At 37.7% G+C, this 22,308-nt stretch overlaps 1 protein-coding gene and 1 long non-coding RNA gene across 2 annotated transcripts in view; one reads left to right on the plus strand and one right to left on the minus strand.

The window, feature by feature from the left end:
• The window catches only part of LOC148130557 (uncharacterized), a 71,526-nt gene extending 49,799 nt beyond the window's left edge, over positions 1-21,727 (minus strand). The window contains exon 1 of the mRNA XM_087967200.1: positions 21,546-21,727. Within this exon, the coding sequence (XP_087823326.1) occupies positions 21,546-21,672 (127 nt within the window). The 5' untranslated portion in view covers positions 21,673-21,727. The remainder of the gene's footprint in view (positions 1-21,545) is intronic.
• On the plus strand, positions 19,798-22,161 carry LOC148130558 (uncharacterized). The gene is made up of 3 exons (XR_015749885.1): positions 19,798-19,999; positions 21,032-21,071; positions 22,061-22,161. It is a non-coding gene; the product is annotated as an uncharacterized LOC148130558 (long non-coding RNA).
• The last annotated feature ends 147 nt before the right edge of the window (positions 22,162-22,308 follow it).

Here is a 22,308-nt window from a genome sequence, read left to right on the forward strand (position 1 = left end):
TACCAGTACAGTGAAGTCTGTCAGTGGCATCTTGTATTAATGGAAGGTTAGGAACGGGTTCTTTGAATGTCTCCTCATGGATCAATTTTTCCCTTGGGGAGTAGGTGCTTATAAGCCCTCCTAGATAAACCAAACATGACCAGATGAACTAATTCTATCTAATTGTAAGGTTACATTAACAATATTTTCTAATTGGAAAATACAAATCTCCTCCGTCTCTTTTTTTCAATTAGGAACCTAACATCTGACAATTAAGAAATCTTGTGATAGAGAATGTTGAACAAGAAATTAGGGCTTTGGAGGAAAAATCCAAGAAACAAGAGGTTAAGTTGCCAAAAAAAGAAACCCTTGCAAATATTCTTCTAATAAGAAAAATGATAAGATAATTTCAAAAACACCTTAATCACGATATAAATAACTGGTAAATGTCATAGCTAAGAAGCTCAAGCACAGACCAAAAAAGATATATAATACGTTGCCAAAAGGCGTGGAACAAATTGAGAGAGATTAGTTGCAAATGTGCTTCTTGATCTCATGGTACTTGTAATACTTTAAAGAATTAGTGTCTATTTATTGCGTTTATGTATTGTTGGAAGAAATATCCAGATCCAGTTCCAGTTCCAAGCGGGAATAAAATGGAGGCTGACTAGAAAGAAAGATTATGTTTATTGGTAAACAGAACCAACACACACAGCATACAGTTCTGGGACAGCTGACAAAATAGAGTTGAGAATAGGGTGGGTTTTTATACCTTTTTGATTTCTTTTTTTAAAAATTGATTTTCTATTAAATACATTTCTTAGTGCTTAAAAATATCATGTTGTCTGTTGTCTATCATTTGCTTAATAATACAAATTTACATTCTTAATCTTCACCCTTTTCTCCAACCATTGGTAAAATAGATTCCATTTTTGATAATATTCTACATCTTCTTTCTGTTTAATTTTCAATACCAATCTATCCATTTCTGCACAATCTAGTATCTTCCTGACTATCTCTTCATCTACCTTTTTGATATCTATGGGGCCATGTCGGGGTCATGGCTAGTTCTATAGGCAAAAGGCGAAATGCAAATCCTAGGAGAGGTTAACCTTATCTAATTGCTTATCTGGAGTTTCAGTCTGACCCATTCTTTCTGAATGGATTACCAAACCTGCATTTCTAAAAACTTGCCTCCTCAGTTTCTGCTAGGGGCAGGGAGACTGGTGCTGGTTTCTGTCTCCCTTAAGATTTTCCCCCTATTTCTCCTTTAGGGGAAATATTCTACCCTGCCTTTTAAATATTCCCCAAAATATTTCATTCTCTGGGGAGCAGAGAATGGTATATACATCTATTTGTATATAAACACAATAATGCAAGGTTTATTCAATACATCTATAAATAGATGGTGATTTAATGCAAAGTATACAACAGCTTGTATTTGGGCACAACATAGTAGGGATTGTTTTAATCTTGTCACTTATACCACATTCCCATAATCAAACATTTTTTTTATTACTGTCACAGACCAGCATTACAAATAAAAGCATTTAAAACAATAATAAAATAGAAGCTAAAAATCTATTTGTACACGACAGCAATGTTGAAATAGCAAAAACAATTGATAATATAATAGATTAAAGGTTATTCATTCCCTGAGGCCTTGACAATATACCACATCTTACTCATTCAAGCAATATTTTGCTTAAGGTTCTGTAAATGAAAATAGAGTTTCCTATGGAAAAAGAAATGACAAATCAACCAGATAGTTGAGAAAAGGTAGCGGGAGCTAGGACCAAATGCATGCTGGAGGAAAGAAGAACATACAAGGAGTTTTGCATTTGTTTCGTTGAATACAGCAAGGTCTTTGACTATGTATGCCCTGCCATAATGTAGAATGTAATACTGCTAACAGCTGTAGCAGAAAAGCTGATTATCCTTCTAAAGAATATTTACAATGAACAAGAAACTAGCGTGGGAACAAAGTGGTTAAGGACAGACAAGAGTGTAAGATAAGGGTGCTTATTGTCTTTATATCTATTTAACTTATGCAGCAAATATATCACAAAAAGGGCAGAACTGGAAAAGATGATAGGTTGAATCTAACTGGAGGTTGAAACATTAACAATTTCAAATATGCACATATGCACTTCTTTAGATGAATGTCAAGAAAGCTTTAAAAGCTGAAATTGAAAATATAAATAAAAGGAAAATGGAAAATGTGGGTTCATATTAATGTTAAGATGCAAACATGTCTGTTTATTTATCCCCTTTGTATTGCTGTCCATTTATACAAGAAACTGTTGATCAGACAGAATAAAAACAAGGGATTCCATTGCTCATACCTCCCCAAATTCCTGGAATAAAATTGGAACTGAGTTCAGTTAAATCACAAAAACCATCCCAGCCCCAAAGCTCGACCGGTGTGTTTTGAAAATCTATGGATGACAAAGAAGGTGGTAACTCTTTTATCTTTGGCTCAAAAATAAATAGAAATAAATTCTGTGCTGGAGAAATATGGAAGGTACAGTAGAAAGGTAACAAAGTTTAGAATAGTCAAAGCAATAATTTTCAAAAGATATGATAGGGGTGCGTGGCTATTAGGATTAAAAAAACAAAAAGTCGTTTAGCTACCTTGCACCATGTAAAATCAGGACAAGAGGCAGATTCAAAGTACATTTTCCTCCTTGGATCTGAATATTTTTATTATTGCTTGTGTTTATAGTTTGCTTTGGGTTTTGTAGTTAGCAGGAAGAATTTTTATTCATGATTAAAAAGACAATATTGTTGTGTGTAAGACAACAAACATATATTAAGAAAATTGAATTAAAAATTTTATGTGCTACTGTGAAGCTCTAAGACAGTATTCCTCAACTAAGAGGTGTGGATTTCAACTCCCACAACACTCTAGCCAACATATTCTGGGAATTGAAGTCCATACTTTAAAATTGCTAAGGTTGAGAAATGCTGCTCCAAAACTTTTTTTTTTTAATCTAGCCTGAACAAGTCCAGACAATCGCTAAATGTCAGCAAAAAAATCCAGAGAACTCTATTTTTTTACAGTCCAGATAAGATTGTCTAAACTGGAAGAAGAAAAAGTGAGAAAAGAAGAGACTTAATATTATGGATTTGGAAGAAGTTACAGTCAATTCAGACAAAGCAATCAATCAGCCTGCACCAGATAAAGGCTCATTGCTCCCATGAGATGAAAATCAACAAGGAGAAATTTAGATATTTGGGGGATGTGATGTTGGAGAATGATGACCTAAAAAATTCATTATTCTTGACAAGTAGGAGCCACATTAAAGAACAAGAAGGCAATTGGTGGAATGCTAATCAATCAAAATTGATGAAATTAATGGAAAGTCCTTGGAAAGTGTTGCAAACAGAGGTGGGATTCAAAAATCCCAACAACTGGTTCTCTGCCTGGTTGCTGGGTGGGCGTGGCCATGATGGGCATGGTCTACTGTAACTTCCGGGAGGGTCGCTTTTTCCTTCCCCAGAGTCCGGAGGCTTCCCTCGGGTCTCTGGGAGGGTGAAAATGGCCTTCCCTGGGCTCCGGGGGCCACCCGGAAGCTGGAAACAGGACCATTTCCAGACTTCCAGAACTTCCGGCAGGACCATTTTTCGCCCTCCCAGAGCCTCCGTGCAGACCCTTCACTCATCTGCATTCAAAATGGACTGCATGGAGACTCCTGGGAGACCCCGGGGTGGTGGAGCCAGCCGGTCAGTTCAACTACTAGTTCAGTGAACCAGATGTAAATTTAATATCTGATTTGCTCAAACTGGCCCGAACCGGCTGAATCCCACCCCTGGTTGTAAAATATCACTAAAGACAGGTCTAGATAGTGAGTGTTTGTCCACTAAACTCCAAGGAGGTAAATACAAATTAGCAGCACCTAATAGCAGCTCTGCTTCTACTACTTAACAACAAAGTGGAACCAAAGAAGTCCAAGCTTTCTGGTCCTGCAGCCTTATTTCTTTAAACCAGGTAAATCTCACCAAGTTCTTAATTACTTGGGTTTAACTTGCTACAGAGTGTGACTTAATTTACATAACACACTAACTCCATAATATAATTTTGTGAATTTATCTTAGACCAGGGCTATCAAGCTCCTGGTCTGTGGGCTGGGCCACGCCTATGCCTGGTTTAGCAATGGGGGGGAAAGTCCTGATATGTCACGAGACACTGCTGTGACAACGTGAGTTGGACACCCCATCTTAGACCATTCTAACGTTAATCATTATTTGGAATTTAGCATGATGGTGTGTGCAAGCCAATGAATAAGGTTTATTTAATACATCTATACATAAATGGTAATTTAATGCAAAATATACAATAGTTTGTATTTGGGCACAACATAGGAGTGTTTTAATCTTGTCACTTATACCACACTCCTATGATCAATCCATTTTTATTATGGTTACAGACCAGCATTATAAAACAATGATAAGAGTAAAAATAAAAATAAAAGACAGACAAAACAATATATTATGATTGGGGGGTGGATTATCAGCCTTTTCTGGGAACTAGTTCAAATGCAGACCTGAAATCAATAAATGTAGTATATAATGATGAATGTGATCTAGATGCGTATTTTTCTGCCAGGTGTTGAAGAATAAGGGTGTGTCCATATATAGAGTGTCCAGACCTCAAGCCTGCTTGCTCATCTGCTGGTACATGCTGTAAGTCAATCCAATTAACTAATTTATTGTATAAATGTCTAGCTTACTTATTATACTTAAGAGGCTGATAGACCAATACTTAGTGGGCAAATCTCAGATGCATGTTTTGTAAATAGGCACAACAATGGCCTATAATATTTCATCTTGGAAATATTACACCAAAGCCACGAATGTACTCCATGACCCCAGAGGAGATGCAAGAAATGCATAGTTACATCGATAAAAACCTAGCAAGAGGATTTTTAAAACCAGGTAGAGTGCAAAAGGCGCTCCCATGACCTGTCACTCCCATAATTCCCTACAGCACAGCTGCCATTTCTGTTCCCCTTCATTTGGTCATACCCTACTTCTGTTACCCCTCCTGAGCACTTTCTGACCTGATGTAATTGTACCTGCTCACTCTCGTTCTTCTGAGGTGGATATTGAAAGACAGTGATTCAAAACAAAAGTTTTGGTGATTGATTATTCTGATATACTGATATACAAATATATAACCAAGTGTATTTCTGCAGTCCTCCGAAGTAAATCAGACAGGAAAGGTAACTAGATGACCTAATTCTATTTGATTGTTAGGCTATATTAGCAGAATCTTGCAAGTCTGAAGATGTAAATTTCTCGCCTTCGCTTTTAACTGCTTGATCCATTGTGGCGGTCCTTTCTAATTTGCTTCCTCCAATTCTTAAGCATTGGGTGCTCCTGACTTTCTTGTCTGATTGTTTCCTAGGCAGCATCACTTTCTCTCTTTCCCAAGGTCATTCATACATTCCAATACAATGTCTTTCTTAGCCCTTTGAGTTCTCCTGTTAGTCATTGTTTCAAAAGCTTCTATTTGCCAAAATGATTTCTTGCAGGTTTTTCTCTATGCAGGTTTGTCACATGCAATAAACAGAGTTTTTGTTTTCCATCAGTCAACTCCATGGTGTCAGAATCTGGTGAGAATGAGAACAAAGTTTGTTCTATTGATGCATTATAAATATTAAGAGCTCAACATATTTCAGGCTGAAGCATAAATGGGGAATCTGTAATACAATGAATCATGCAACATTTAAACATCTTACATTCATGATAGTCTTTAATTGCAAAGTTTGCCATGTGCTACATCCTACACAATCAGTCAGAGACTAGCAATTTTGGAGGACTGACCTTTTGCAGGATTGCAGACAAAATACTTGCCTGTGTGAAATATAGCCTCTGTGTCTTTCCAATAGCATGAGAATGGAAGACAGATAGTATATCTCATTATAAATGTGTCTTGCCCTGCCATGGCAATTTAGTCCTCTATCAAAGGATTTGGCCTGGCAGTGCCATTTTGAGGCTTAGAAGAAGAAATGTAAAGAGGAAATGGACATGTAATGGTTGGCAGCTCAGAGGTTGTCCCAGTCACAGATAGACCTAACTTCCAATATGCTTGAAAGATAATAATTATCTGTTTTCTCCAACCAGCACAAATTGCAGTGAGAAGGAAGAAATAGGTAATTATGTGTGCTGCAGCTAAAATCTCTAGGTAAGAGGGAGAAGAAAGAGATCTGGGCCAAAATGCACATAAGGGAGGACTCTCTATTTCTTTTTTGTATTCATTTTGCAGCTGAGTGGGAATTTAAAACTTAACCAAATTGCGAGAGTCATTTGATTTTCACCAAGTTTTAAAAATTCTCCACTAGAAATCTTGTTACGAACTGTGAAGGCAAGATATTTAATCCAGATGTGATTATATGGAGAAAAATGACTAAAAATAATATGACCTGTTTAGGCATGTCTAATTTGCAGCAACCTCTGGAAAGTAACATATAAGTAGTCCTCAACTTATGACCACAATAGAAATGGAAAAATTCATTGTTAAATAGTGTGATCATTCAATGAGGTATCACATGACAGCATCTGATTTTATTACCATCTTTTGCCGTGGTTTTTAAGCAAATCATCCACAATTGTTAAGTGAAACATATGACTACAACTTGTCAGTTCCTGCCAGCTTTCTCATTGACTTTAGTTGTTGGAAGTCAGCTGGGAAGATCTCCAATGGCAAACATATGACTGCAGGATACTACAACTGTCGTAAGTGTGAGCTGGTTGCCAAGTACCCGAATTGTGATTACGTTATTGGTGGAACACCATGACAATCATCACTGTGAGGGCCATTTATAAGAGACTTTTTCCAGTGTTGTAACTTGGAAAAGTCACTAAATGAATTGGTAAGCAAGGGCTACTTGTACTCACTGTTTAAGCTGTTCCTATCTTGTGCTCATGCTATTTTGACTCCAAGCTAGTTAAATAAAATCTTCTCCACAATCAGATGCTTTGGGGCAACAGTTTGCAAGGTACTCAGTCTAGACAGTGTCCACCATATCTTCCCCTTTCACAATTCCCAGGCTATTGTTCTTTTCCATCTTTTTATTCCAGGAAAGAAATTGCCAATCATTTTTCTTTATATGGGAAAAATTAAAGCATAAAAATTCACATATACCCACATAAAGAACAGGTTTGTTTTTCTTTAATTTCTTCTCACTGCTTTGTTGCTTTTTAATGACCGTCTACAAGGATGGACAGAATTGAGCAAGAGAAAAAAATGCTGTCTTTACTAAGAATGCTGCAATAATACAATGATTATAATAATTGCCTTACCAACTACCTGGCTGCTGGTTCAGAATCCAGGATAATTTTGTTGTTGTTGTTGTTAAAGTTATGGGTGGTTTTTTTTTTTGCTTGTTTCCTGTCCCTGTGGTTTTCTTTTCTAAATTCAGCAGTGCATATTTTCATCACTTTTCCAGTCACTGAAGATAGAAGGGTTTCACCTTCAGCTGTCAAAGAGCTCAAACAACTTGCGGTATAAGCTATTTGGGACAAGCTGTGTATGTGTGTGTGAAACCATTCTATTTCAGGTGACTGAAAGGTGATGCAGCAGTGCACCACTGGAGTGTATTTATTTTAGAAAAGGTATAGAAAAGGAGGAAGCTCAGGGGCAGAAAAACACTAAGTTTTTTTTAAAAAGCATTGCTGGTGGCATTCAAACTAGCAATACTGTGTTTTCCAAGGCAAAGGTTATACCCATTGTGCTATTAGGGGATTTTAGTATAAGAAACTCCAAACACTATTATAATTATGGTAAGCATTGATTCAACAGAAGGAATGTTTCTGCTTCTGTTAAACAGCCAGTGAACTGCAAGATGTTTTGATATGGACCATGGACTTCACTTCAGAAATGGAACAGAAAAAATTACCCTGGATTTTTGACAGTGAGTGTGGGATTAATAGAGGATAATATCCTCCATTTCTGCCCTTCAAAAACCACTGGTGAGCCATTCTGACAAAATGGGCAATGTGAATATGTTTTAAGTTTGGAGCAATTATCCTGTAATTGCTTCTCAAGCTCCTCACTATTCATTAAAAATACTTTGCAAATCTAACTGGAGTTCTGAATAATATAAAAATGAATATATAAAGGTTAATTTCAGCTGTTTGGGAGAGTTACACTGGGAAAAATAGACTTCTATACACAGTCACAGACCATAACAACAACGAAATCTGAGACATAAAATCTCATTTTAATTTTTAACCATAATTTTGGTCATCTATCCTGCTTGGTTACCTAATACTGGCTATCCAAAAGCAATACTTTTTACATCTTAAATAATAAACAGTAGGTTAGATATCACTATACTGAGATATATATATAATGTCTATAAATTTAAAAGTGGATTTGTCTATCTCTAGTGTCATAGATACATTATTTATGGGGCTATAACTATACTGTTCTAAAAGAGAAAAGATTGTGATTAATTCATGTAAGGAATTTATTATTCACTGGAGTTGCTCACGCTTTATTGTAGAAAGATATATGTTTACTTTCTGCTGCCTTTCACCTCTTTTTATATTCCAGTGGCATTTTTATTTCATATTTACTTATTCTCAGCCTTGGTGGGTGGTATTACAGCTGGTAAGGGGAAATAGATGGGAACAGTCATAATAAGCAACCTGAGCAGGATCATTAGATAGATAAGATTCTGCCTTCCCTGCTTCTCCAGCAACTCTACTCAAAATCCTTGGATACCTTCCAAGGGGAAACAGCATGTTGCAAGAAGAAGTGGCAGAAAGAAAAGAGAGATTGTTGCTCTCTTCCTCCAAGTGATGTTGCTCAGGCTTGCTGAAATGGAGAGGACTAACACTTGTGTCTGTGTATCTGTATATAGTTTTGTGTGGGTGTTAATGGATACGTGTTTGTGTCATAGAATATGAACAGAGGTACACATGTATGCATGCAGCCTTCCAACACAGACACTGTTCTGGAATTGTGAAATTGGAATTGTTGTGGAATTGTGAAGCCCTGATTTGTGGAAGTCATTAAAGGCTTTAATATTTTTTTCCTTTGTTGTTCCATCATGTTAATAACAGAATACCAGAATACCAGAATTGGAATGGACCTTTGAGGTCTTCTACAAAACAATACACATTATAATCTTCTTATGATTAAACGGACAGTTCATATATTATAACATTAGTAAGGAAGCAATTGACAGCAAAATTAAAGCCTGGCTAAAAATAAAAATATTTCAACCACCCACCTAAACTCACTAGTGATGAGGCTGGTCAAGTCAAAGCTGGAATAGTACAGCTAAGGTGGAATGTTGCAATCCAGAAGGGTTTATTTCACTGATATCTTGCAGATATCTTTCATTAGTTTGCAAAACAGAGCAGCCTGTTTATAAAAATTGAGATATGCAGATAAATTGCAATAACCAGTTACAGCTTCATTACACAGTAATAAACTGCTAAATATAGAATGCTTACAGCCGTCTCTTCTTACAGTTAGTTTTTCCAGAATGGGTGGAGAGAGCATTTTTTATAGTCTCAGTAGATTTCAACAATGCTGAACACTGCATGGACACATCTGAATGGGTATTGATGCAAATTGGTGATGATTAAATCTAACCTGAGTCATTACAGCTCTGAAATATTATACAGTAAAGAAACTAGTCAGTCCAGTTGCACGATCAACCCGCTCATCTAATTTACAGATGGCGAATATAAATAGAGAAGGAGATTAGTTCAAAGCTAGACATTAACATTTTCTTTACTTTATTTGAAATTTTGTTTGTTACTGAACAGGTACAGAGTACCAGCTTCTACTGTAATACATTTCCTAACAAATGATTAGAAATAATTCAGAAACTTCCAGCATATGTAATAGTAGAAAACCCAATGCATTTGCTATGGGCGTTTAAGTGATTGTCTATGGCAGTGGTGACAAATCTATGGCAGGCATGTCAAAGATGGCACACCATGACATTTTGGGTGATACATACACCAACATGTATCACCCAAGATATTCACCAACATCCAACATTTATTCTTGAAAGTGTGCTCTGTTCTCCTGTGATTTTTGAAGGTTGTGAAGGCCATGTGAGAATGAGGTGCACTCTTACCAGAGTCTGGAAGTTGCGTGACATTGGAATATGCCATTGTGCGGTTTTTGCAGCCTCTGAAAATCATGTAAGAATGAGGTATGCTTTCATGTGATTTTCAGAGGTTGTGTGAGAATGGGGTGTGCTTTTGCATGGGGTCCAGAAAGTCACGTGAGAGTAGCCTGTGAGCCTCCAAATATTATGCAAGAACAGGGCCTGTTTTTGTGTAGTTTTCAGAGGTTGCAGAAGCCATTCCTCAAAGCTGCTTCAAGAATGAAGGCCTCATGAGATCCGTAAGCTGCCTCAGAAAGGCCACAGGCCACACTCCTTGAAGGTGACGTGTGGCAGATCCTGGGGAATCACACACGTTATTGGACTAGTTTTTAAATAAATAAATAAATAAATATGTAAAGAATTGTTTCCCTTTTGTTGGGGGGAGGGGGTGACATGCCACAGAGTCTTTGTTTAGGTATTTTCTGAATTTTTGACATGTTAAGCCAGAAAAGTTCACTGTCACTGGACCATGGAGTTAAAGGCTTTCCTCATAAAGATGCCTGCTTGGAATAATTTGGGGTAACACCAGGGGAGGGATTCTACCAGTTCACACTTATTCACTAGAACTGGTTGTTAACATTCTAAGCAGTTTGGAGAACCAGTTGTTAGAAGAAATTACTGGCCTAATTCTGTAAGGAAGGCAGGAAGGAAACATTCTGGTGTTGCTTACAGAAACTGCCTCTCCATTAACCCTTATTACATTCTTGGCAGGACTAGACTTCCTGTCTCAGGAACTTCTCTGGAGTGTTTTTTCCCTCCTTTGCTAGTACTTTGCTTGTGTGGAGTGACCATTCAAAGTTACAAAGGCACTGAAAAAAGTGACTTATGGTCATTTTTCACACTTACAACTGCTGCAACATCCCCACAGTCATGAGAGGCCAGGCAAGGAGATGCGTGCCTCGATGTGAGTAATATTGAGTTGGCCCAGATCAACCAAACTAACTAAACAAAATGTTGATATTATATGCCTACAGGAGGTACATATCCAAAAACAGCATAAAAAATATCTAGAATATCCCAAGTTGGGTGTATTATTTACAGCATTGGCAGATCAAAAGAAAAGGGGGGTAGCAATTTACGTAAAAAAAGGGATAAATGCAAAAAAAAAAAAAAAAATCTATGCAGATGAACAAGGCAGAATTTTAATGATACAAATTAATTTACATCAAAAACAATTACTATTAATGGGGATATATGCCCCTAATGTTAACCAGAAGAAGTTTTATAAAGGATTGTATGATAAAATAATTAGTGTAGGTGAAGAAAATATTTGCTTGATAGGGGACTTTAATGCTATTGTTGATGTTAAAAAAGACTATGTTAGTATGGAAGGGACTAGGAAGAAAAAAAAAAGAGAGAATTTTACCAAAAAATTTTTTTGATTTACACATGAGACCAATTTGGAAGATATATGGAGGAAGAGGAATCCAAATGAGAAGAAATATACGTTTTATTCTAGTCCACAAAAATCATGGTCCAGAATTGATATGGTATGGGTTAATGGGGCAATTGAGAAAGACATTAGTGAAGTAGAGATAATGCCTAATGTATGGGCTGACCATAGCCCGGTTAAAATTACATGGAAAGGACATAGTAAAAGGAAAAGGAGATGGATATTAAATTCACAAATAACAAAGGAAAAAGAATATATCTCAAGAATGAAAAATGAGTTAGAAACATTCTTTAAGGTTAATCTAAAGAAACATACTAGTTTACAAAATTTATGGGACACTACAAAGGCCTTCATGAGAGGCATATCAATAGCCTCTATAGCTAAGAAAAATGGAAGAAACAGAACGAATTAAGAATTAAAAAATTTGAATATGAGCTCCAAAAAGACCCAAAGAATATGGAAGTTAAGAAAGAAATAGGGATGATTAGACATGAACTAAATTTGACAGATATTGAGGAAAATGCACCTAACTTAAAAACTCTTAAACATGATTTCTTTGAATCAGCAAATAAACCAGGAAGGTGGTTGTCCCATAAATTAAAAATAGAGAAAGAGAAAAGACTAATTCAGCAACTCAAGGATGAGGAAGGGACAGTATATTATCAGATGGAGGAGAAAAAGAGAATTGCGCAAAGGTATTTTGGCGAGCTTTATGAGCAAGAAGGTGTTAGGGAAGAAAACATTAGATACTACTTTGGAGGGAAACGGTCTGAGCCCAATCTCAGAACAAAACAGAGAAGCACTTAATAAAGAAATAACATTAACAGAGTTACAAAAGGCAATACAAAAACAAAAAAATAATAAAACACCAGGCCCGGATGGCTTACCAGGCGAACTATATAAAAATTTATCTGAAATATTTGAACCAATATTACTGGAACTATATAATGAGGCATTAACGCAAGCTAGACTTCCGAGGTCCTGGTCCGAGGCATACATCTCCTTAATTGCAAAAGATGGCACTGATCAACAATTAATTGCGAACTATAGGCCAATCTCATTACTGAATACGGATTATAAGATATTTATGACAATATTAGCAGAAAGAATGAAACCAATTTTGAGTGAACTTATACACACAGACCAGAATGGTTTCCTGCCAAATAGACAAATTAAAAACAATATTAGGACAGTACTAAATTTGATTGAATACTATGAAGCTCATCCAGAAAAACAGGCAGCTTTAATTTTTTTAGATGCACAAAAAGCAGTCGACAATCTTAATTGGAAATTCATGCTATATCAAATTAAAAAGCTGAATTTTGGCACTAATATAGAAAAAACACTAGAAGAAATATACTCAAATCAAAAAGCAAGTGTATTATTAAATGGAGACCGTACTGAAGGTTTTGAAATTGCAAAAGGAGTGAGACAAGGTTGTCCATTATCGCCTCTGTTATTTATCTTGTCTTTAGAAGTGTTGCTAGCTGCAACCAGACAAAACCAAGAGATTTATGGAATTAAGATTAGAAATGAGAAATATAAAGTTCAGGCATTTGCTGATGATTTGGTACTTATAGTGGAAGATCCAATGAATTCGGGATCAATATTGTTGCAACAAATAGAAAAATTTGGGGAAGTAGCAGGATTTAAAATAAATAAAAATAAAACTAAGATGATAGTCAAAAACTGTACAACAAAGCAGAAAGTAGAATTAGAAAATAGTAGGACTGCAAATAGTAAAAAAGGTGAAATACCTGGGAATTTGGATATCACCCAGATGTTCATCATTAAAAGAGGACAATTATGTCAAACTTATTAAGCAAATCAGAAAAGAATTGGAATGATGGACCAAATTGAAACTGTCTATATTAGGAAGAATAGCAATGTTGAAAATGAATACCTTACCAAAATTAACGTATCTATTCCAAATGATTCCAATTAAATTAGGGAAATCTTTTTTGTTGAACTAAATAAAATGACATCCAAGTTTGTCTGGTTGGGCAAGCGGCCACATATTAAAATGAAACTATTACAAGATAATAGGAGCAGAGGTGGTCTAGGACTACCAGAATGGGAGCTTTATTATCAGGCAGCAGTGTTGAGTTGGATTAAAGATTGGATTAAATTAAGAGACAAGAGAATCTTAACATTAGAAGGACATGACCTCTTGATAGGTTGGCATGCATATTTGTGGGAAAATAAAAGTAATATACATACCTATTTCAATCAACATCTAATAATTGATTCATTGATTACAATTTGGAAAAAAAATCAAAGGTAAACACTATACAGAACTCCCATGATGGTGTCAACCATGGAAGCCATAATACATCCAAATAAATTAGACCTACGGAAAATGGTAAGCTATGAAGAACTATTAGATAGCCAAGGGAAATTAAAATCAAACCAAGAACTGAAAGAAAATGGAATTATAATTGATCGGTGGCCATATTTGCAAATTCAAAATAAATATAAAAAAGACTCAAAAGATTTTGGATTTGACAAAGGGCAGAACCAACTAGATAAAATATTAATGGGACCGGAACAAAAACTTATAACTAAAATATATAAATATTTATTAGATTTTAAAATGGAAGAGGAAATAGTCAAAATGATTGCATGGGCACAGAATTTTGGATATACTATAGAATTAGAGGAATGGGAAAAAATATGGAATATAAATTATAAATTAACGGTATCTGCCTCATACAAAGAAAACATATATAAAATGTTTTATAGATGGTATTTAGCCCCAACAAGATTGGCAAAAATCTACTCCAATATGAGTCCTAAATGTTGGAAGTGCAGAAAAGTTGATGGTACATTTTATCACATGTGGTGGATGTGCCCCGAGGCCAGGACATATTGGATCCAAATTAAAAATTGGTTAAAAGAGATTACTGGTTATCATACTGAGCTCAGACCGGAAACCTTCCTATTAGGAATTATTAAAGAAAGACTACTAAAAGAAGTAAAATACCTAGTGTTACATACCTAGTGTATACCTAGTGTATACCTAGTGTAACAGCTGCCAGAATAGCCTTTGCACAGGTATGGAAAACACCAAATACCCCTAGTGAAGAACTAATACACAAAGTAACAGAAAGTGCCGAGATGAATATGCTAACAATGAAATTGAAAGAAAAAGACGACTCTGAATTCTTTACAATTTGGAACAATTGGTATAAATGGCTAAAAAACAGAACCAAGAAGGGAGACAAAAATGTTAATTGAAACAACCCTTAAGAAAGTCAAATAAAATTTTGTAAACCATATAAAGATATAAGAATAGTAATTATAGCTAAAGATATTATTTAATAGTAGATAAACGCAGTATAATGTATTATGATGTATTATTTTTAATGTATTATTTTAAATCAAAATCTTGTATAGATGCCAAGAACGTTGTTGATACCATGATGTTTTACGATGTAAAAAAAAGAAAAAGAAAATGAATAAAAATTATTTAATACAAATAAAAAATAAAAAAAAATATTGAGTTGGCCATGCCCAGCCAATAACATGACCACCAAGCCATGCCCACCAACTAAGCCACGTCCACAGAACCGGTTGTTTAAAAAATTGAATCCCACCTCTGGGTAAGACCTTTTCACTGACTACACCAATCTTCAGGAATGCTTTTCCCTTGTCAGTTAAGCCTGTTTCTTTTTAACTATGTTTTAAAATGTGTTTTTATTTATTAGATTCTTCGAATAAATGAGCCACACCCAATTTTAATTTAATTTAATTTTCAACCTATTGCATTTTGTTTATTCATCACTTTTTGATATATTGTTCTGAAGTATTTTAATTTTGTTGAGTTTTTAATTGTATCATTGTTTCTTTGTTCTTTTGCTAATTGCCATATACATTACTGTATATAAACAATTTAACCAAATAAATCCAGTTATTATTGTTAAGAATAATTAGGCCAGTATTGGTGTACTTCAGTATTGGTGTACTTCCCAACTTGTTTCTTAGAGTGGCTTTTCCTAGGCATCTGGATTTTAGTTGGGGTGATTCCAGAAATGGTACTATAATGTCCATGGGCTCAGGGGTGGGATCCGACAGGGTTAACTATCGGTTCGTTGATTTATGAGGTTCGGTGATTTCTGATGTGCTTCCCTGCACGCTGCGCCTGTAAATCGTCATCAGCATGCTGCGTGCAGAGAAGCAGCCTTTGAAAAAGGACTTTTTTCCTGCTTTTTTAACTGCAGCTGTGCCTCGTGCAGCAGCTGAAGTTGAAAAGGCAGAAAATAAAGGTCAGGTAAGAACCCGGGCGGGCAGGTGGGCAAAAACATCAGCAGACATAGAACCGGTTCTATGTCTGCTGCCTTTCAGAGCTACCGGTTCTATAGAGATGGACAGAACCGGTAGAAACCCATCCCTGCATGGGCTCATCTCATCGTCCCATGGTTCTATATCATGGTACTATAATGTCCATGGGCTCATCCCACATTACCTGGCTTTGGCTCACATAGGTAATCATTTGCTAGACCTAGTGTTCTCCTAAGAACTGATGCCGCGTGATTTGCCACAGTAACATCACTTTTGGTAAAGCCCGAGGTGGTATTCAGCAGGTTCTGACCGGTTCTAGAGAACCAATAGCGGAAATTTTGAGTAGTTCAGAGAACAGGCAAATACCACCTCTGACTAGCCCCGCACCCATCTATTCTCTGCCTCCCATTGAGTTCCAGTTGATCTGCTGAGTCTTGTTTTGTTGCCTTGCACAGGAGAACAGAGCTGGAAAGCAGGTTAGTGGGGTGGGGAGGGATTGGGATTTTGCAGTAACCTTCTCCCAGGGGTGGGGAGGGAATGAAGATTTTACAGTATCCTTCCCCTGCCACACCCACCAAGCCATGCCCACTAAGCCACGCCACGCCCACCAAGCCATGCCCATAGAACAAGTAGTAAAAAAAATTGAATCCCACCACTGGATATAGCTACACACAGTGGCCATGCCTGATATCTCTAAGGGTGATGGATCCATTGACATTGTCTAGCAGAGGTTGTTGTTTGAGGATATACCCAATGATCCAGCAGACATTTCTGCATGAGCCTTACCACCTTCTAGAATAGGAAGATGCTAAGTGCATTATAAGTGTCTGCTCCTGAATAACTATTTTCTGTATCTTGATACTGGACTTTCCTTGGTTTATTGAGGGGCCCAAGGAAATGAAATAAGTGAAGAGACTCCCAGAGTGGCAATGGAAAAAAGGGAATGCATTTAACTAATCACAGCTACAACTCCAAGCCTACCAAATGGTGGTGTCAAGAGTGACAAAATGTTCTTATTTTTCTGCTCTTATTTTATCTGCAGACTTGCATTCAGGGACCCTGTTCAGGTTAATTTAGTTCTCTGTGGGAAGGAATGATTTGGGACAATGATCCTGCTGGTTGCCATGACAGTTCTTCAAAGTTCTTCACAGCTAAAATTGCTCATATTCACTTAGATTCATTTTACAGTCATATGAAGCCACTGAGAAATACCATCCACCAACTTGAGATAAAATGTTGTCAGTATGCTGATGATACTTGAATATATATTGCTATCCCAGGCTAAAGCATAGATGCTGTGGAAACCCTGACCCTGTGTTTGGCAGCTGTAAAGGATGTGGAAAAACAATTTTAGTATGAATCTCAACAAGTCAGAATTACTATTTGATCAGAAATTCCTGCATCGTTTACTTCAGAGATTGCTTTGGATGGGGTACAAATCTAAAGGATCTGTGCAGGGGGGGAAATTCAAATTTTTTCCCTACTAGCTCTGTGGGGGTGGCTTGGTGGGCGTGGCTTGGTGGGACTCAGTCTCTAAAAGGAAGAAGGCATGTGTGCGTGGATGGGGCCAACCAATTCAAATCATCCTACCACCTCTCCTGAGGTGGTGAGTGATGGCTGAAGCATGTGAACCAGGCCAAGAATCAACAGCCACTTTATCTTGCTGGGATTAAATTTAAGCCTTCTGATTCTGAAACAAGATTTTGACTGCATCTCCTTATTGGCCTGCAGTAAGACAGCTATACTGATATATATTAGCCTCATTTGCATCTATGCTACCTCACCCCATTCTAATAGGTGACTTCTTTTGGTGGTTTTATGTAGATGTTGAATAGTAAGAGAAAAAAGGTGGAACACTGCAACATGCCAACAGTGAAGTACCCTACAATTTGAGCTGTTTCTTCTCACACAACCACCATCTAGAACTGTTCATTCCAGATGAAGACCTATAACAATGCATCCTTGCAGTCAGAACAAAAGGATAACATAACTGATGGTACTGAAGGCCACTTTCCCCCATGCAGGTCCAACCTGAAGTAATGAATAATACCAGTCACTATATCTATTCATTGCTGTTATTTTCCTAAACAGTAAGTACAGTAATAAATATCAGATACTTATAATGCAATAAGCCATTTTGTGTGAAAATAGCCAGTTGGAATGAATAAAATCCATTCCAATTTCAGTCAAACAAACTGTGGCCTAGGGTAATGTCAAGGGGAAGCTTTTGCCTCTGATCCAGATCAGTGGAGATAGATCTGTAATTTGCTCTGCAAAGAAATAGTTGCTTTGTTTCCATTTTGTTCAATTTCTGTGATTTACAGCAGGGATCCCCAACCACCGGTCCGCGGACCGGTACCGGTCTGCGGAACAACTCCTACCGGGCCACTGGCTTGCTGGGCGCTGCCATCTTTTTTTGATGAAAAAGTGCTTCCGGTGAGCTTTTCCGGGAAAGCTCACCGGAAGCACGCTTTCATCAAAAAATATGGCGGCGCAGCGCTCCGGTGAGCTTTTCCGGTAGAAAGCCATTTCTACCGGAAAAGCTCACGAGGCGCTAAGCGCCGCCATCTTTCTTTGATGAAAAAGTGCTTCCGGTGAGGTCACCGGAAGCACTTTTTCATCAAAAAAAGATGGCGGCGCCCAGCTGATGCCGGTACCGGGCCGCGGCGTAGAAAAGGTTGGGGATCACTGATTTACAGAAAGGGAAGATAGAAGTAATCAAACCATTGTTTCAATCCTAGCTGCTGCCTGCCAACTTTTGCCCTGTATTTTTTTTTAATAGTTGCAAATTTGTCTCCTATCAACAACTGTCTCAGTTTTAAATCAATGCCAGGTCAATCAATAACTTAAACAGATAAACCATGTGCTTTCTTGGCTCAACATACAAACATTCATGCCATTCTGTTAAATAATTAAAGGATGACTCATCAGTCCTTTTGCTGAACCTCTGGAACTCTTATAACCACCCAGTTTGTTCCACTCTGGTGCTTGTATTGTTATGTTAATAACAGATTTCCATCCATAGAAACTCTGGTATTGTTATTGTCAGGTACCAGTTACTTTGGACCTAAGTGAAAGTGACACATTATGTATTAGTAATTTGCAAGAGTTATCTACTTTATAATAAAATTTAGATTAGTTCTACTTAAGCAACATATTCAGCAGAACACACAAGATGGGAGTCACAATTGCACCTAAAGGTACTTGTTCTCTTTAAACATTGATTGATGGTGATTGATAGCTTGCTAAGATTCATAAAAGCGTCACTCCAGATGTTCATATATTCTAACAGGATCTACACAAGTATGGTTTGTTTATGTATAAATATCATAATGAATCCCTTGAGTAAGAAATAACAGATGCAATCACAAGAACATATTCATGTGTATTTGTGGGGAAAGAGAAAGGTTGTCTTATGGTTCCTTAAAAAGGGGGAAATCTTTTAGCCTAAAACCATAGAGAGATGATAGAGATCATGTAATTAATCTATCTCTGTAACAGTGAGAGAGCCAGTTTGATAGAATGGTAAAGGCACCAGGCTAGAAACCAGGAGATTGTGAGTTCTAATCCTAACTTAGCTGGAAAATCAAAGCACTTCGGGAAAAAACATTGGCATGAAAACTGCAGGGTTACCAGTTACCAGGAGTCAATAATGCATTGAAGGAAAATAAAGGAAATGAAAGTAAATAAAAAAATGAAATGAAATGAAAAAGGAAAGGAAAGGAAACTTTGCAGTGTCAGCCAGTTCCTTGCACTATAATATTAAACATGTTCTTTTATTTATACAAAATAAGTAAGTTAAATATACTTAATCTAAAAAACAAATGGCAAGAAGTAGAACACCATATTTTAAAATATTTCCAGAATAGATGTTTCAAAAGAGTTGCTTAATGGCATATAAATTACATGAATTAAATTAAATTAATAAAATATTTGTCCTCTTAAAGCTGTTGTTAGATATACAAACTACATAACTGAATGCTGTTCGCTTTATGGAAATGACAGCAGAGGTGGTATTCAGCAGATTCTGACCAGTTCTGGAGAACCGGTAGCAGAAATTTTGACTAGTTCAGAGAACTAGTAAACTAGCCACCTCTGACTGGCCCCGCCACCATCTATTTTCTGCTTCCCGAGTCCCAGCTGATCGGCTGGGTCTTCTTTTGTTGCCCCAAACAGGAGAACAGAGCTCCTGAACAGGAGAACGGAGGTTAGTGGGGTGGGGAGGGAATGGGATTTTGCAGTATCCTTCCCCCATTCAAATTTTGTAACAACCGGTTCTGTAGGCATGACTAGGTGAACATGGTTAGATTGGTGTGGTCATGTGACTGGGTGGGTGTGGCTTCTTCCTTTTTTTGGCAGCCCTCCCCCCATTTTTTGGGCCCTCTGGGCATCAGGGAAGCCTCCTAGAGGGCATTTTTGCTGGGGCTCAGGAAGAGAAACTGGAGCCTGGAAGGGGTTCACAGCACCCGCCAGACACACTCCATTTTGGGGCCTCCAGGGAAGCTTCCTGGGTGGTGTTTTTGCTCCCAGAAAGCTCTCCTGGGGCTTAGGAAGAAAAAGAAATGGAGCATGGGGGGGAACACCCTGTGCTCCATTTTGGAACCTTTTGGGCCTCAGGGAAGCCTCCGGGGGCTTTTTGCTCCCAGGAAGCTTCCTGGGACCCAGGAAGGGAAAAAAATGGAGGCGGGGCAAGGTGGAGTTTTGCCCCGCTTCCATGTTTTTGCCTTCCTGGGCTTCAGGAAAGCTGCCAGTGGAAAGCAGTAGGTAAGCGAGGGGAATCCCGGCACAGCTGATCATAGGAACAGCTGATTGTTGGGAGGGAAAAAAAGAAATACCTTAAGGAGTGACTGGATGAGGAGGGGAGGGGCAGGCAGAGAGGGGAGGGCCAGCCAGGGGCATGATTTGCTGCTTCTCCGAACTGTGCAGAATCATAACAACCGGTTCTATAGAACCGATCTGAACCAGTAGAATCCCACCCCTGGGGGAGGGAATGGAGATTTTGCAGTAACCTTCCCCTGGAGTGGGGTGGAAATGGAGATTTTGCAGTATCCTTTCCCTGCCTTGCCCACCAAGCCATGCCCACAGAACCAGTAGTAAAAAAAATTGAATCCCACCACTGAATGACAGGTCTGGTAAGATTACTGGCCCTCCCTTCCATTTTGTTTTCAGAGCACCATGTTATTATGAGCTAGTCAACAGGCAGAAATTATGTTTTTGTTTTTCATCTACTGTTTTTCAGTGACACACTGAAGTTCATGCAGCAAGCATTTTAGGTTAAGGTGAGTGGATTCGAAATAATATGCACTCTCTAAAAGTCTGTTACAAAGGGGTGTTTAATTTCAATGTGATTCACAGGAAATATTAAAAACATGACATAGTAATAGTTATATGACAATCATCCTTTTAATATTCCACATTGTCACATTAAAATTAAATATATTTAATTAAATATAAATGAAAGAAGCATTGTTTTTGTCCTGGTGTGGCCAAGTATTTTTGGACGGCCCCTTATTCAAAGACCAAGTAGGCCTACCAGCCGAGCATGAAATTGTGCATAAGAACTTCTCCTTGGGGAGGCATAACAAACAAACCTGTTGGATTTTCTTGATCTTTAACTCCTTTCAGCTGTACAATCAATGGGAATTACAAACTGCAGATTCTGGACATATCCATATTAGAGGTCTATTAGAATCCAAATAATTCTTAATGGGATGCCAGGATAATCCCTGATTTCAAGGACCTGGATTCCTTACCTGTTTCTAGCAAAGGCATCAGAGGTGGTATTTTCTGGTTCTCTGAACTACTCAAAATTTCTGCTACAAGTTCTCCAGAACTGGTCAGAACCTGCTGAATATCACCTCTGTTGTGATGGCTACGCATGGCTCTCCCGAGCTCTGTTTTAGCTGGCAGAGGCTTGCAGGAGGCTGTCGTGGCTGAAAACAGAACTCGGGAACTGCCACAAGCACCCACCGACATAAGTGACATCATGCTGGCCATGCCCACCCTGACCACACACACCCCGCCTCCCTAAGGTCAACCACAACCCTGATGCAGCCCTCAATGAAATCGAGTTTGACATCCCTGCCTTAGATGGAAAACCCTGCTTAAAAGTTGCTGATGGATTGCAATTTTAATATGACATGAGGAAAAAAAATAACTAGTGGTGTGATCTATTAGCTGGTTTTAATATAAATTAGATTGGTTGTATCTTTGTTTCAACTCCATTCAATTTTTTGTTTTGTTTTGTTCTGCCTCTGCCTTTTTGGAGAATGGTGGTCTGCATGCTGCTGGACCACATGGAGCACTTTCTCTGAACAAAAGTTGCCCTGCTCTGGTATTCAGGACCAGACAGCAAACTTGTGATTAAAGGTAACCTGCAATTAACAGGACAAAGTGAAAGAAATGAACAAAAAGCAAATCTAAAATGATAGAGAACAGGCTATAGGAAAGCTGTCAGATTTCTGGCTTTGAAAATAAGACATGTTTGTATTATTCTATTTTTAGATCCAAATTAAC

This window comes from Notechis scutatus, chromosome 5 (assembly GCF_049901735.1).
Source record: "Notechis scutatus isolate UNSWTSFEM ecotype Mainland chromosome 5, rNotScu1.2, whole genome shotgun sequence".
Taxonomy (NCBI): Eukaryota; Metazoa; Chordata; class Lepidosauria; order Squamata; family Elapidae; genus Notechis; species Notechis scutatus.